The sequence below is a fragment of the Mastacembelus armatus genome, chromosome 14, assembly GCF_900324485.2.
Source record: "Mastacembelus armatus chromosome 14, fMasArm1.2, whole genome shotgun sequence".
NCBI lineage: Eukaryota > Metazoa > Chordata > Actinopteri > Synbranchiformes > Mastacembelidae > Mastacembelus > Mastacembelus armatus.
Genome location: NC_046646.1, coordinates 4,060,806 through 4,078,659, shown reverse-complemented (window position 1 = coordinate 4,078,659; position 17,854 = coordinate 4,060,806). Strand labels below are relative to the sequence as shown.

The following is a 17,854-nucleotide window of genomic DNA, read 5'->3' as shown; positions in this document are numbered from 1 at the left end:
CAAATCTGAACACTTAAGACTCTTTTGTACAGGCTGCATCCATACTCTCTTCCTGGTCGCTCACAGACCTGTGGCGCCATGGACGTACACCATGGCCGTATTATAGATTCTACTGGGTCCAAAGATAGCACCCAGTCACTTGAACTCCACCTCACTTGGTAAGCGAACAAGTGCAGGTGGCTTCTGAAGGAGACAATGGTGAAAAAGTGCAGTCAGGACAAACAGGGCCTATTAGTGAGCTAATAGCTGATCAGTTAAATATTTGCACACAACATTTTGAAACCCTTTCATCTTACCAGGTTATATATTTGCAACACACAGACAACATTCAAAAACACCACACTAGAACCAAACGCATTTCACACGAGGACTGCCTGACGTCACCATCAAAACACATGTCTCGGCACAGGATTGGCCATACTGCTGCCGTTGCGTCATCGCCTAACTTTTCAATGGCCTGCCACACTTAATACGCACGGGGTGTGGCTCCGCGAAACCACATTATGGATGCTTTCGCTACATAATCAGAGTGGCTGTTTCATTATCAGGACTACAACCTCACCAGGTATCAGTTTAACATTTTCTAAACCCAGGCCAGGTGGACGCTCCCTTGGTGTGGAGATACTTTGTTGTGTAAAAGAGAACTGGTTTCTCCTACACTGTGGACAATGTATTGACGAGTGAGTAAACTAATTAACGTCGGCTTTTAGTTTGAAAGTATCACATTTTTTGACTAGTGAGTCGAACGTGAACCTACTCTGCATGCACGTCAATAATACGTTATTGTCAGCTGTTCTGTTGTACTGTTACTACAAACCACGTATATCTGTTGTGCATAGTGAATGCCATGTAGGCAGTGAGTCGGTAGTTGCCATGTGGTTTATAGGAATCGCAGTTTTGTGGTAAAAGCTTATTACATAACAGTGATGGGGTAGGACTGCACAGTGTGTCCAAATTTTCATTTTATCTTCAGGAAACATTGTACACTTTTTTTCCATGAATGCAGATAGTCTTTGTAGTTGCTCATTACGGTCCTCAAGACTGCTCAGTAGCCCATCCTCACCTGTCATTTGGGACTACAAGGTAGTAGACTGATGTGAACTTACTTTTGTGCATGTTTGACTGTAATGCATCTTTAAAAAATGCCAAGTAACACTACAGCATCTAAATATTGTGTAGGCAGAATCTAGTGTTATAGCCCCTTGCATTTTATTTGCATATTGAGAAAAACAGGTTTGATAGAAGCAAATTATTGTACAACAGTTTATCCATGTCATTGTTCAGAATTATGTTATCTAATTTGTTCAGAAAGTCTCATTAAGGTCCTATGAGTTTTACCATGTATACTGACAAAGAAAATTCAGTAACAAAAAAAAACATGACCCAAATACACAAAGTTAAAATATTCACATTTTCATTAAATATATCAGTATGTAGAATTTTAAAGACCCTCATGGGCTTAGGTGTCTCTAACTTCATTTTGAAGCCTAGGTTAACATGCTGCTATTACCTTAATATTTCCACTGCCAAGTGGGCTGCTCAAGCCAACTGCAGGTATGCTTCAGGCCTACTAGACTAGTTTGGGTGTGCAGGTACAGGCAAAGAGGGGAGTGGTTCTGGGATACTGGAACACACTGTTGAGTCTTAGTGTTGAGGGCCCAACACAATGAAACACCATTATTGAGAGGGTGTCCACCTGATGGCTCTGTAGACTCTGCAAATCTACAGTAGATTTAGTCGACCAAAATCTATTGGGTTAAATTTAAGTGTCATTTAGTAAAACTATTGTAATATACAAAATATTCTAAATTAAAATTAAATGAAAAACAAGTTTCATTAAATATATATGGAATATGGCCTTTCCATAAAGGACCAAAAATTAGATATGCATTGTTTATAACCTGCATATGACATTCTTCATTCTTTAAAGCAAAAGTGCAACTCCAAAATATTTAAGAGAAAAACTGTATTTAGCAGTAATGCCATTGCACCAAGCATGAAACTGACCCATATATCTTCTCTTTGTTTTCTCCAGGCTGTTGCCATTTCATTATAGTTTAAGTTAGCAGGGGCCAGTAGTCTGTACTGGTCAGTCAAACAGGGACAGTGAAAGACAGAAACCCAGTGTAGGCTATGATGATGTCGTGTACTCGTGCATCCCACGTCATCAGGTGGATCAGTTACTTTTCAATTGTGCGTCTAAGAAGATTAATTCTGATTGGATCTTTTCTAAAAACGTCCCTCACTCACATTTTCATCTCGTTTTTATGAGTCAACGAAAATGTCAGTTTATTTTTATTTATTATTTTCGTCGTCATCACTTAATTTTTATTTAGTTAACGTCTTGTTTTCGTCAGTGAAAACTTGTCGTTGACTAAAATTATAACGAAAATATTTCGTCAACGAAATTAACACTGCTCAAAGCCGATCCTTGGTGCAGTCCCACCTCCACCTTGAACTCCTCTGTCACACCTCACCACTATCTTACAGCTCTCATACATGTCCTGCACCACTCAAACATACTTCTCTGCCACTCCAGACTTCCTCATACACAACCACAGCTCCTCTCTCGGCACCCATACGCTTTTTCCAAATCTACAAAGACACAATGCAGCTCCTTCTGGCCTTCTCTGTACTTCTCCATCAGCATTCTCAAAGCAAATATTGCATCTGTGGTTCTCTTTCTTGGTATGAAACCTTATTGCTGCTCACAAATGCTCACTTCTGACCTCAGTCTAGCCTCCACTACTCTTTCCCATAACTTCATTGTGTGACTCATCAGCTTTATTCCTCTGTAGTTTCCACAACTCTGCACGTCTCCCTTGTTCTTAAAGATGGGCACCAGTACACTTCTCCTCCATTCCTCAGGCATCCTCTCACTCTCCAAGATCTTAGCCTTACTGTGTAGCCCAGTCAAAAACTCTACTGCCACCTCTCCTAAACACTTCCATACCTCCACAGGTATGTCGTCAGGACCAACTGCCTTTCCACTCTTCCTCCTCTTCAACGCCTTCCTCACTTCATCCTTACAGATCTTTGCTACTTCCTGTTCCACCACAGTCACCTCTTCTACTCTGTGCTCTCTAACATTTTCCTCATTCATCAACTCTTCAAAATATTCCTTCCATCTTTCCATCACACTTGTGGCACCTGTCAACACATTTCCATCCTTGTCCTTAATCACCCTAACCTGCTGCACATCCTTCTCATCTCTGTCTGTCTGTCTGCCTCACCAACCTGTACAAATCCACCTCTCCCTCCTTAGTGTCCAACCTATCGTACAAATCCTCATACGCCCTTTGTTTGGCCTTTGCCACCTCTACCTTCACCTTACGCTGCATCTCCCTGTACTCCTGTCTGTTCTCTTCTGACCTCTCAGTGTCCAATTTCTTCTTAGCTAACCTTTTCCTCTTAACAAACTCCTGAACTATATTCCTTCCTATATAATATGCTGCTCCTGTGTCCACAATAAATTCATACTTTTTGTCCTGTATGGTTACTATTATGGTTGGCTCCTCTTGTGATTGTGCTGATATGACTGACAATATTGTTTCCCCACTTGGTTTTTCTGGGCACCCTCTGTACGTCAACTGTCCTACAGGTCCTGTCCATGGGTTGGTAGGACACTGCCTTCTGCGGTGCCCTGTTTGGTTACAACCCCAGCATTGTTTTAATTTTTCAGCTTCACTGCTGCTGTAGACTTGTGTCTCTCTGTTCCATTTTTCAGGTGTTCTTTTTCCCTGCTTCTGTTTATCTTTGTATGCCGGTTTTTGGCTCTGTTATGATGCATTTCCACCGTTTTACAACATGCAATATCAAAGATGCCCAATAGGGGGCCACTGACAGCCTCCTTTGATTCTAAAATGTCATTTGTTTAGGCATTTCACAATTTGGCTTTTACTCTCAATGTATTGCTTTTTAACTAAATCTCTCAGGGTTGACACTGCTTTTCCACTCCCCACACACTTATCTGCACAGCTAGTGACCTAGGAATTTCTGATTCCTCTTGCTGTTTTATTCTTATCAGTACAACTATTTTATCAACAATTTCAGTTGTTTTGTAATTTGGTTAATTATAGGTGAACTCAAGCCTGTCCCCACCAGCAGCCTCCAGTGTCTTGATTTTCAATTTAGCCAATTTACCAAACAACTCTTCTGGGCCTGACAGTTATACACAGTCGTGGCTCTACAGGCCACCTGTCTTCTTCTACTGATACAAACATCCCACAAGTCCTCTAAACAATTTAAAAAAAAAAAAAGTTACAACAATAGCCAGTGAATTTTCATACAGCCACCCTAGCTGGTCTGAGGGTTTAGCAGTCCAGATTCTTTTTAATTTTACAAGTCACTTTTTACAAGTCTTTTTCTGCGTTAGAGTTACAACTTTATTTGACTGCCACAAGTTTAAATTGATCAGCCGTATGTCTGCCAATTGCTGGTTTTTTATGGTTAAGCCAAAAATGAGTTCTAGACCTTTGACAAAATGCTCAGAAATGAAAATCACTATTGTTTCTATCACCCATTCAAATGCAAATTTGAGAATTATCAGGGACACAGTCTACACAGTCCTTACCATCCACAGTCCTTTTAAATGCCATAACATTATTTATATGATTCTTTAATTTTTTTTTTTTATTTACGTATGCCATTTAATTTATTATCATGGATATCAACTTACATTGTATTAGGAACTACATTACGTTTCATATTTTGCATGGAGACATTGTGGACTCCTACAAATACCTTGGAGTCCACATTAACAACAAACTGGACTGGTCAAACAATACAGATGCACTCTTCCAGAACAGACAGAGCAGACTGTTCTTCCTCAGGAGACTCTGTTCCTTTGGCACACACACACACAAACCCCCCAAAATAAATTATTACTTTATTACTTTTCTACATACAAGTTGATTACTTTATTAATTACTATTAATTTATATAATTTAAATAATATTAAATTTACAATAACTTTAAATGAGAATAACTGCTGTAACAATTTAATTTCCTCTTGGGAATTAATAAAGTACTTTAAAGTCCTTTCCATTCATCTTCTTGCTCTTCTAGTTTAAGATATCTACAACGACATTTTGACTAGTCATAGGTCCAATTAAAGATATCTGTAATTTGACACAGTTAAGAGATATGTTAAATATATAAATAAATAACTATAGTTTATTACACAGTAGACAAACTTATGAAAATCACACACTGAGTATTTTCATATAGATTTTTATGTTTAGTAAACAGCTGGTCTACTTTGACCACCTGTAACACTAAGTTACAGTGTTACAATAACATGACCTAACACAGATCTGAGAAGGTGATGTCTGATATTCAATCCACCTTACTAAAACATATATTTGTTGATAAATAGATTTTTTATTTTTTTTATTTTTAACCTATAGCTCGTGTAGTTACACCAAATAAAATTAAACTGAATTGAAATAAATTGAATTTTCTTTATCTTTTTCTTGGCACAGGCGTACATGTGGAAATAGTGCTACTATGCCTACAGAAGTTGAAAATGTCTGCTGCCGGGCGATACCACAGGTTGCATACCTTACTGTATAAAGTAAGTATTTACCATCATATTATCTTTATTGCCTTTGGTAGTAAGTCACATTTATCTACATTAGGTCACCAGAAGAGACCAGCAGTGTGAGCAGCCAGAATTATACATGGTAGACCATCCTGAACTTGTGTGTTTAAATTTCTTCTTTTTGTAAAATGCATTCAAAATCTATAGAGCTGACTATAGGTCCTTGTGTTTTGTGTGTAAATATTTCCTATATTGTTAATTTTCTGGTTATTTTACATGCTTCGAAACACCCACTGACAAATTAGCAATGAAATCTAAATCTAAAGTGGAATATCAATCAATCAGCTATGGTGGATATAGCAAGTTATTGTTTCCTGTTTACGGATTCTTTGTCCTTTCAAACTGAACACAGAGAGGCTCAGGGATAAGGATCTCCATTAATGTGCTGTATATGGATCTGGTGGGGCAGGTTGGTGGGGCCAGTAACTGCACATCAACAAATTACAGCTCCAGACCCAGGGACACCTGCAGAAGGTACAGAGAGAGGGAGAGAGAGCACAAAGTTAGTGATATTCAATGGTGGCATATACATGTGAGCAGGGAGGAGAAGAGGGTGGGGGCCGGATTTTACAGGGAGCCAATGAAGAGAAGCTAATACAGGAGAAATATCATCTCACTTGCTAGTTCCTGTCAGGACTCTGGCTGCAGTATTCTGGATTAACTGGAGGCTTTTTATGGAGATACTGGGACATCCTGATAGTAATGAGTTACAGTAATCTAGCCTTGAAGTAACAAATGCATGGACTAGTTTTTCTGCATCATTTTGAGACAGGATGTTCCTAATTTTGTCAATGTTGCGCACATGAAAGAAGGCAGTTCTAGAATTTTTTTTAACGTGTGAATTAAAGGACGTGTCCTGGTCAAAATTAACGCCAATGTTTTTCATAGTAGTGCTGGAGGCCAGGGCTATGCCATCTAAAGTAGCTATATTGTTAGAAAAGTTGTTTATTAGGTTTTTAGGCCCGAATACAATAACTTCTGAGTTTTTAAAAGTAGAACGTTACTGGTCATCAAGGCCTTTATGTCCTTTAGACACGCCTGAAGTCTGGCTAACTGGTTTGTGTTATCAGGTTTCATAGATAGATACAGCTGAGTGTCATCTGCATAGCAGTGGTAATTAATATACTGCTTCCTAATAACATTGCCTAAAGAAAGCATGGACAAGGTGAACAGAATCGGTCCTAGCACAGAACCTATTGCAACTCCATAACTAACTTTTGTACGCATGGAAGGTTCATCATGAACATGAAACGAGTCCATTATCTGAGGCTAAGAGAAGATCATTAGTGACTTTTAACAGTGCTGTTTTTGTACTTTGATGTGCTCTATATCCTGACTGCAAATCTTCAAATAGTTCATTTCTGTGTAAGTGGTCTGATAGCTGCTTAGCAACAGCTTTTTTTAAAGATTTTAGAAATAAATGGTAGGTTTGGATATTGGTCTATAATTAGCCAAGACTCCTGGATTAAGATTAGGCTTTTTGAGTAAGGGTTTGATTACTGCAGTCCTAAAGGCCTGTGGTACGCAGCCTGATACTAGAGATAAATTTACCAAGTCTAATAAAGATGAGTTAATTGATGGCAAGGTGTCTTTAAGCAGTCTAGTCAGGATGGGGTCTACGAAACATGTTGATGATTTAGATGAAGCAACTACTGATGTAAATTCAGAGAGATCTATGGGAGAGAAGCAGTCTAAACATAACTGAGGTCTTACGGATGATTCAAGAGCTACTGTAGTCGAAGATTATTTTATTGCAGCTATTGGAAGCATCTGCTGAATTTTATCTCTAATAGTTGTGATTTTATTTGTAAAGAAACTCATAAAGTCATCCCTGCTGAGAGCTAAGGGAACACTGGGCTCAACAGAGCTGTGACTTTTTGTCAGCCTGGCTACAGTGCTGAAAAGAAACCTGGGATTGTTCTTATTTTCCTCCATTAGTGATGAATAGTATGCAGTTCTGGCTTTACGGAGAGCTTTTTTATATGTTAAATATAATCTTTTTCAGAGGGGCCACAGTATCAAGTGTTTCACGCAGTGAGGCTACAGCACTGTCAACAACATGATCAATTTGATATGGAGTGGGATTGAGGCAGTTGCCCTCCACTGTGTTGGCACATGGCATTGATGTAAATAAAGATGGAATCATTATCTTAAATTTATTAACAGCATTGTCAGATAAACATCTGCTGTAGTGGAATTTTCTTCCAAACACTGCATGATCCATCTTCTTAACATTTTGAGTGAAACCACTTGAATCTAATATTGAATTAAATGCAGTGATGAGACTATTATTTTCAACATCTACATGAATGTTAAAATCTCCCACTATAATGACTTTATCTAAACTAAGCACTAAATCAGACAGGAAGTCTGTAAATTCAGGTAAAAACTCTGAGTAAGGGACAGGTGGACAGCACACAATGACAAGTAAAACTGGTTTTTGTGTTTTCCAGTTTGGCCTGTACATACTGTGTGACAACATAGAAATTGGTCCTCTTATGAAAAAGAAAAATAAGGACTGTGATGTTTCCCGGTATGGTGAAGCCGGGGCCCCTCAAGCCAGTGCCTCCACTCTTCTAACGCCAATTTGATGGCCAGCAGCTCCTTAATTCCCATGTCGTAGTTCTGCTCTGCCAGGGACAGACAGCGAGAGAAAAAGGCACAGGGTTGTAATTTGTTGTCAGACTCGGACCGTTGGGAGAGGTCGGTGCCAACCCCCACATCTGAAGCGTTTACCTCGACAATAAACTGGTGCTGGGGATCTTGCTGGATTAGGCTGGGAGCTGAGGTGACCAAAGGAACTGGACCTTGGGAGAGGTGAGTCTGGTAAGAGGTTGAACCACACTACTAAAATCCAGATAAAACGCCTATAAAAATTGGCGAACCCCAGGAACTGTTGGAGTCCCCGACGAATGGTTGGTCGGGGCCACTCGGCCACCGCACGTAACTTGTCCGGGTCGGCTCGCACTCCGCCCTTCTCAATAATCAACCCCAATCAACCCCATGTTTCTGATGTTCCTGCAGCGTTCGCGAAAAAATGAGTATATCGTCCAGATAAACAAATACAAATTGGTTAAGGAAGTCCTGCAGCACATTGTTGATAAATGTTTGGAAGATGGCGGGGGCATTGGTGAGGCCAAACGGCATCACCAGATATTCAAAATGCCCCAGGGTCTTCCACTCGTCCCCCCCCAATTCAAATAAGATTTTATGCGTTGCGCAGGTCTAGTTTAGTGAATAATAAAAGCCCTGAAGCAACTGAACGCAGAGGTCAGCAGAGGAAGGGGGTACCGGTTATGGACCGTAACTTTATTCATTCCCCTGTAGTCTATACAGGGGCGCAGAGTCTTATCTTTCTTCATAGAGGAGGAGGTCGATGGCACAGTCATAAGGCTGATGGGGCGGCAGGGAAAGTGCCTTATCTTTACTGAACACTAGGGCTAAATCGCGATAACACTCCGGAAACACCAGTTAAATCTGGTGCTGTCACTGGTTCGTCTATGGGTGGGGAGGATGGCGTCAACGCTGCCCGTAGGCAAGTTTCGTGGCAGCGTGGACCCCACTCCTTTATCTGACCCGTGACCCAGTTGATATGCGGGTTGTGTTGCCGGAGCCACAGGAGTCCCAGAATTAGAGGGGATCGCGGGGCTGAAATAACCTTAAAAGTGGCCTGCTCCCAGTGATTTTCCGAGAGTAGTAATGTGAGTGGTGAGGTGCACTGTGTGACGTGTGCGAGCAATCGACCGTCCAGGGCATCTGCTCGTATGGGGGACGCTGATGGCTGAAGCAGAATCAGTAACTGCTGTACCAATTTTATATCAATAAAATTGTCGTCCACCCCCAAGTCCACCAAAGCGGGCAAGGGACATGTCCGCCGGTCGATTACAAGGACGGCCGACAACGATAACCTGGGGTTACTCGGAACACGACTCACCAGTACCCCCAGGTTCACTGGCGTGTCGACCCTTTTAACCGCCGCTCACCTGTTCTGATAATGTGACCAGACTCATCACAATAGAGACACAACCCCTCGTGTATGTGGTGCTGTCGCTCTTGGGGACTCAACCTGGCTCGGCCGAGCTGCATGGGTTCCTCTGAGTCCCCCGGAAGGCCAGTGGGGGCTTGTCGAGGTTTGGGGCAAGGCTGGTACAGCGGGGCGAGAAGAGGGAGGTTGCGAAGGGCATTGAGGCTGACTCCAGCCAGCTTTCTCCTGACGCTGCTGTCTGAGCCGGTTGTCCATACGTATTGCCAACTGTACAAAAGAGACATAGTCAGAAGAATCATCCCAACAGGCTAACTTGTCTTTCAATTGTTCAGATAAGCCCTTCCTAAATAGTTCTTTTAACTAATTTCCTGTCGACCCTGCATCTGCTGCCAAGGTCTTAAATTCTATGGAGTACTACACTACACTCCGATTTCCCTGTCAGGGTGCTAGTAGATGCTGGGCCGCATGTCCAGCATGATCTGGGTGGTCGAATACCTGCCGAAACAGAGTGGTACATTTTTCAAAGGGTAAGTCAGTTAGGGTGACTGAAGAGGGTTCCGCTTCAGCCGAGGCGAGTGCTTTTCCTTGCAACAATCCCAAAATAAAAGAAATCTTGCGAGCCTATCTGTAGGATAGGCTCGAGAGCGAATCCTGAAAATGTTCAAACACTGCAGGGGGAAGCCTCGACAACCCCCTGGGTCGCCGTGGTAGGGTGCAGGACTGGGGATGTTTGGGTCAGGTCGCTCAGGCTGCAAACGAGTCGGTGATCCCCTGCGGTGCTGAAGGGGCTGTAGGAGGCGGGATCGCCGGCGAGTTAACCACCACGGTAACAGCAACTGCGGAAGAGGTCTGGTGAGTCATTGTAATTAGTTGCTCCCGCATCTGGTTTACCTGGGCCATGAGATCCTGGTTCGTCTTCATCAAGGTTCAAAGAGCCTGCTCGTGTTCCCCAAGAAGGGCTCCCGGTCAGGACAGAGCTTTCTGAACTGAAAAGCTTCCTTCGGATCATGAATCCGCTGTGTCCATTCTTTGGCCAGTTCATTCTGTCATGAATCAGGACTGGACCCAAGTACAGATTCACCGATAAATTGTATTAACAAAAAATCACCGCAGAACTATGGAAGAAACGAAGAAATTCCAGGAACAAACAAGAAATCACGGCGTGCAAAGTTCTGTCCGCAGGTAACAGGAACGCCGGCTTCACCGGGAGGCGGATGACCTGGGAGAGAGCGAAAAACGTGGTAAGTAATGATCCAACAGCTAGGACTTTGAGAGACTGACATTCCACTACCGCGTGAATAAACTGACGAACTGGCACTGTGGTTGTGAAGATCCAGGACTTTTATGGTCGTAGGTGAAGGTAAGTTACAGGTGGAGCTCATCAGCGCCTCACGGTCTCCAGCGACACACCTGCAGGTAATAAACAGTACGAGACAGAACAACACACACAGGGAAAAGGGAGAGAGACACAGGAGGTACAGGAAGGCCACTACTGCCACCTCATGACAATGGCATTGGGGTAGTAGAGGGAATTGTCCTGTAGTTACTGCTTCCCTGAACATGTGTCTCTGAATGTGCTCAAAACAGTCCTGAAGAGCAGAGAGGGCTCCTGCTGGCCTGAGCTGAGCATCACTTTGATGTTGTTCATATTTCTGTGGGTGGACTGAAAGCCAGAACGGTTGGCCAGAGCCACCAATGTCACCTCGAACTCTGCTGCAGCTCCTCTCCTGAGATCAATGGATTCTGTTTCCGGCTCCTGTGTAGCAACAACGTGACCCTCCAGAAAAGCACAAGCTTTCTGTTACACAGCAAAAGTCACCATCTGGTGTGGCCCAAGCTTTATGTTCCTGAGTACTGCATAGGTCACCAGCTTCTTGTTCACCTCTGGGGCCACCTTCCAGATTGGCCCCAGTTTCCACTCTGCCTCAAGACAACCCTCCAGAATGGCCACAGCCATTCTTTCTCCTGCAAGTCTTCACACCCATTGTGGCTACATTAAGGTTCTGAAAGTCTAAGTCATCAGTATTAATATGATAATATAATATGATTATATGATGATAATATGATGTTATTTAAGTGTGGTTTACACTTAATGGATGGAGTGGATGGATGGAATGAATTGGCAGAATTTGAATTATAAATTTGGGGTAAACCTTATACTGTACTATTTAAGTTAGAACTGAAACACTGAAAGTGATACATTTACTCCAGGAAAGAACAGATTATATCTTTTTGACTGGTGAAAGAGTAAAGACCGACTTTGAAAAACTGAATGAATAAGCTATTACAATTTTGAAGGACAGTAAATATCACAAATTTACCATATTTAGGCATAATTAGACATAGCAGCCTGGAAAACTGACTTAAAATTTGCATTTTTCTTCGTAGATCTATAAATCACAAAACAAAGCAACTGATATTATATTACTACCCTACCCTGCTATCTTATAGCAGTAATGACTGCCATCCCCTCACCCATGTCTGAGGATGTAGGTTTAGTATAATCTCGAAAATGAGGGAATGTGGATTCAATCAGGGAAATAAACATTTAGGTAACGAAATACATGAATATTCATATAATAATTGAACAAATGATAGTTATGGCAAATAAAAGAAAGTTTAGAGAGGGGCACAACCCCTCACAATTTGCAGTGGCAGGTTCAAGGAGGTTGCTCTGTTAGCTGTAATCAGAATGTATTATATTTAATTTAGTCTAATAGTTCATTCAACAGGGAGAGTGTACATGAAAGGTTCAATGTGAAATATTTAGAGCAATCCTTTTAGCAGAAATGCAATGTATTATTCACAAATATGTTATCATTAGTGTGTAATCACCACAAAATACCAACTGCTGAATTAATGCATTAATCCTGTATTAATCCTATAATGAGCCATGTTTCTACAGGGAGTCGCAATTTGATTTAAATGTAATGGCCGCTGTACCCTTCCTCATGCCTAGAAATGGTGTTGGCTGTTAGGTGTGCTCAGAAGGTTGCATTCTGCAATCTTACCACTAGATGCTGCTAAATCTTTCATCCATCCATCATCTATACCTGCTTATTCCTTAACCAGGATCACAGGGATCTGTCGGAGTCTATCCCAGCTCTCTTTGGGTGAAAGGCAGGGGTACACCCTGGACAGGTCACCAGTCCATCACAGGGCCACATAGAGACAAACAACCTCACACACTCACACTCACTCCTATGGGCAATTTAGAGTCACCAATCAACCTGACATACATGTTTTTGGACTGTGGGAGGAAACCAGAGTACCTGGAGTAAACCCATGCAAGCACAGGGAGAACATGCAAACTCCACACAGAAAGGCCAGGTTGTGAACCCACGACCTTCTCTACTAAATCTTATAAACCAGAATTAGATAAAAACCAGAAGCATTACAGACAAATGCACCAAAGAATGTTAATGACAGAAGTCCAGTAAAATAACATCATGATAATGACCTGCAGTTTTTAAATACATTTTATTGTAGTTTCATGGTTATACACTATATCTTATAGAGAATATCCGATCCACTTCTATTGAACATAGTGGGTCAAATATTGGCTTAGTTCAGTGGAAACCTGTATTTGAGAAACACCACATGCTTTCCTGAGAAAACCAGACAACATAGACATACTTAATATAGATTATTTTATATGTTACTAGGAATGCTTCTGCTGTTTTAATATTGCATAATGACTCCAATATTAGGAATCATATTACTCAGGTGAGAAACAATGTGCATTTATGGAGGCAGACCCAAATAATATCCTATGGATTTACTTAAAATGTTTAAATACACCAGGGTCAGTTAGTTTTTATCTATATTCTACTGAGGAGTATTCTGTTTTCTGTTTTTAAGGAAGTCCAGCTTCAGACAGGTACAATAGACTGTGAGAAAATAAAACACCTGTGGGAATATCCACTAGGGACATGACAGTATAGGGTTTGGCTATACTGTATAACTAAAATTTGTTGACTTGATTGGCATGTTTTGTAAGAATGACCTCATACTAGCCCTTGTCTTAACAGCTCCCTTTCTAGGGAATCAAATCTGTGTAAAAGATATTCTTTCACCCATACAATCACTCACACACCAATGGAAAAGTCACCAGGGGAGACTTGGGGTTCAGCGTCTTGCCCAATGGCACTTTGACATGTGGACTGGTGAAGCCAGGGATCAAACCACCAACCCTCTGGTTCATGGTTGACCTGCGCTACCTCCTGAGCCAAAGCCACCCACAGCAGCCATGACTAGATAAACAAATTAACAAAAAATTATCTGAAGCAAAAAAATCAAATTTTTAGTATGTGCTTTGTTTCTCCTGCATGTTGTATAGCTTTCTTCTCTTCACCTGCTCTTACTTATGGTTTTCCCTCTCCCTCAAAGGCTGGCTCAGACTCTGTACATACTGATGTGGATGACAAGTACAGCAGTGTGAGCGAACTTCACAGTGAAAGCAGCAAAAGCTCAGACAGCAGCAACAACCAAAGTGTGAATATTGCAGGCCACCACATTGTTCTTTATGAGGAGCTCACCCCCACATATGTCATCAAAAACCTGGTGGTGAAGCCGGTGAGATATTAAGTTACACATAACAGTTTAATTTATGGGCATTTTATTTTGTTGCATAATAAACAGAGAGTAATAAAATGAGAAAGGCAGTTCTAAAATACAGTCACCAGTCAGCACTTAATTTTTAAAGTGTGTCTTGTGTGTATCTTAATGGTTTCCTTTATTAGTTGTGGACAGATAAACAAAAAAAATGTTTCCAGCTGACTAACTGATTGACATTACAATATTTTTGGAAAACCAGTATAACTACAGTATAATAACAAGTCAAATAGTATGTATAGAGATTTAATAAGTGCTTAATAAGCACAGCTGACACATAATTTCTAGGGGTGAGCACAAACATGTATCACATAATGTAAGGCTGCAAGTAACCATTTTCATTTAATTTGAATTGAATTAAGTCCAATTTTTCACTCTCTTATTAGCTTTGCTTTGCTCTGCACCAGCTCCTGAGAGAAATATCTTGATCTATAACTGCTGGATCCACGATTTTCTTCATCAGCTAGTGGTTAACTTTGCTTGCGTTTGATGATGAGCAGCTAGCATACATTGGGTTTATTAGATCTCTTCCAATGAAAATAGCTGCCCTTTGTTTCTGGAAATAATACTGAAGTGAACATTGAGATTACACCAAGGCAATACATTTACAGGTCATAAAACCAAACAGTTAGCTGTTGGACGAAAGGCACTGTTTTCCTGAGGGGAACTGAGTTTGTCAACACAAGCTACATATTACACATCAAGCCAGTGTCAATATAAAAATGTTGAAGCTACTTTAAATATTTTTTGATATTGTGCTAGTGAGATGTTGAATTACTTTATACAAATGCTGTTTTGAATGTGTCCCCAGTATATTTACTGTAGTTGGAGTTAGAGTTAAATTATTACTAGACTGAAATTAAAAATTGTTAAATATCACAGAACTTGGCAACTATGGCTCTGACCTCAACAATCTTTACCAAAACCACTCCTTCTATATGTGCATATTTATTTGTTTGTTTGCTTGATTCTAAATTTATTTATTTACAGGCATTGTTCCCTCAATTTTTGTGTGTCCTACCGCTTATCTCTTTGTGACATTCACCTCCTTCCACCTTTTGTTCTTTCTTTTACTCTGGTCTGTAATTGCTAATATAAAACCCTGCTCACAACCTCCTGGTGGTGCAGTCTAGACCACAACAGCGTCTGCATGGCCCTGTGACATGGGGCGGAGGTTGGCACAGCCTTACCAGCGCCAAAGCATCCACTCAACTCTTACTCATCCAGCAACCAGCAATGCCTATCCCTTCTACCTCTACCCCGTCATCCATTCTAGCTGTACCACAAGGTCAAGTCAAGAAAGGAGGCAGCCACAGCAACCTGAACTCATATCTGTCCATCCTGAATTCTTATCCTCACATTTCCCCCCACCCTAAGAAGGACAGCTATGAGAGCAAGGGTCCTACTTGGGTGGAGGGGCCTAAGGGAAGTGCCACTGAAGGTCAGAGCCAGCACAAAAGAGTGTGCATTGAAGAGGAGAAGAAGGAGGTTGTGTCTATGACCAGTCACCTCCTGAAGCCCCAGCAGCATCATAAAGAGGGCAGAGTCCATTCCTATTCCCAGTATAAAGGCAGAGGAGGGCACAGCTTGTCTACCATCCAACACAAATCCCACTGCTTCCAAAAGAATATAGGCTCTGACAGCACGGGATCACCGTCAATCTCCAGCTCACAGACACCCTCATCACCTTCTTCCTCTAAATCTGCCTCTCCTCCCTCTTCATCGCCCTCTTCCTCCACGGCTCACAGCCCATATCACCTACCAGACAACTCTCCACGGCAGCGCCATTTCCTTAACACCACTGAGATCCTAAATCAGTTAGGCCTGCTGGCCATCACGCTACACGCTAAGGAGCTGCTGAAGCAGAATGCTGCCACAGAGAGAGATATTGCTCAGCTTCGTCAGCATACCCATTTTCTGTGGCAGATAGCCGAGGCCAGCCAGTATGGGTGCAATGAAGGCTCAGGCAGCCTCGACAAGCTTCTTCAGGCCATGAGAGAGTCGGGCTCCTACCCCAACTTGGACTTAAAGCTACTGAAATTACACAGCAAGAGCTAACATCAGAGCAAGATTAGAAATGAGGAAGACAAAGAGGATAACAACATAAGAATTACTAAAACACAAATATACCACAGGAGGTGTGTTTACACAACTTAGATGATGAGGCATCACCACCCTCTCCGCTGTTTTCCCCCTCACCAGACACAGAGGAAAGAGAGCATGCTGACAGTCCTCTGGGCCCGACCTCCTTTGCTGTTTCTTTTCCCAAGTCTGTCCCTCATGTGATGTAGACCAGTCTTTGACAAGGCCCTAAGCGAGCTTACTCTGCACAACAGCTCTATGGGGAAAAAGATGTAGATCTGTAATAACTGTCTGGAAATGTAAGACCTCTCCTGCCATATAGGTGGGTGGATCATATTGGTTTTGTTAAAGTTAACATGTCTGTGTAGCTGAATATAACAGATTGAAAGGAGATGATTTTTTTATTTAGACAAGTTTAATATGTTTTTGCCTACTTTTTAGTCAGGGATTTGCTTATGTCAGGTGTTAATTTTTCATCTGTATTTATCAACTGACATTCACTGTCAGCGATGGATCTATCATATGCAACAACTGAAACATGTTAACAAATAGAAAACATAAGTTATATACTGTTATCATCACCAACTACATTTTGTTGTGGAGGTTGCCCTCATTTATATGCCAACAGTCTGCTTTTATGTGTTGTTTTCAAGTTGTGACATTGATCTTCATTACAGCCTGTTTTGTCATATTCAGATATATAGCAAAACACATATTCTCAAACACAGCCCTAAACAATAAATCTACTCACATTAATATGTCTTTTGAGAACATGTCTTTCATATTTTTACTGATATTTTTGACAGTTCAGTGCTTAAGCCTGCATGAAACACCTACAGATCAAATTACTGGAGGCCTTTTTCACTTTTTCATTCCAGGATTTCTTTAAGAGTATATTCAAGATGATTTATATTAGTATGAGATTAAAAAAAAAACACACACAGCTTTTAAAATAAGTAAGTAAGTTATTAGTCTCTGCTTTACTGATAAAGGTTCACAAATAATGCTCACAATGCATACATACATGTAAATGATGCATCACTTTCTCACTATTTTACTGGTACAACAAGTAAGTGTATCTGGCTGTAAGCTTCAGTTTTTAGAGTAGTATGCAAACCCTGTCAGTCATCTCAGACTGAAACTGAATGCTACGTTTGTGAGGGCGAATATGGCAGGAAGCAGAGGGTCAGCAGTAAGCATGTAGTCTTATAAGGTAGGTGGTACTTTTTACTGTTGTCATTTTTGCATGCATGTATTTTGTGTCATTGTACAGCGTGCACTGTGACAAGATTTACAGTCATTAAAGCTTACTTACTGCCTGCTTTCCCTAGGAGGTGGCAATTTTGTCCAACATTTAAGAAGGGCTTTCAACCTAAACAAGTGTGGCAACATTATTGGTGATTTGTTACTTACCTGATTATCAATGCACACACTATTTTGACTCAGATCCACATACAAATACCGGTACTCACTAGCATTATGCAGTATTACACAAATCAAATCAAAGCATTTTTTGAACAATGATAGTTGAGGCAAAATGTTTGTTATGTGTTGGAGCCAATGACTGTAGA

General features: G+C 41.2%; 1 protein-coding gene across 1 annotated transcript; it reads left to right on the top strand.

The window, feature by feature from the left end:
- Positions 1-13,165: 13,165 nt before the first annotated feature.
- Positions 13,166-16,669, top strand: LOC113143173 (CLOCK-interacting pacemaker-like). The gene is made up of 2 exons (XM_026328653.1): positions 13,166-14,162; positions 15,330-16,669. Exons 1-2 carry the CDS (start codon positions 13,896-13,898, stop codon positions 16,257-16,259), a joined length of 1,197 nt encoding a protein of 398 aa, XP_026184438.1. The 5' UTR covers positions 13,166-13,895; the 3' UTR covers positions 16,260-16,669.
- Positions 16,670-17,854: the final 1,185 nt, after the last annotated feature.

Coding starts and splice junctions, on each gene's coding strand:
- LOC113143173 (XM_026328653.1), top strand. CDS start 13,896: ATGTGCTTTGTTTCTCCTGCATGTTGTATAGCTTTCTTCTCTTCACCT. Junction 14,163..15,329: donor AAAACCTGGTGGTGAAGCCG/GTGAGATATTAA, acceptor CTGGTGGTGCAG/TCTAGACCACAACAGCGTCT.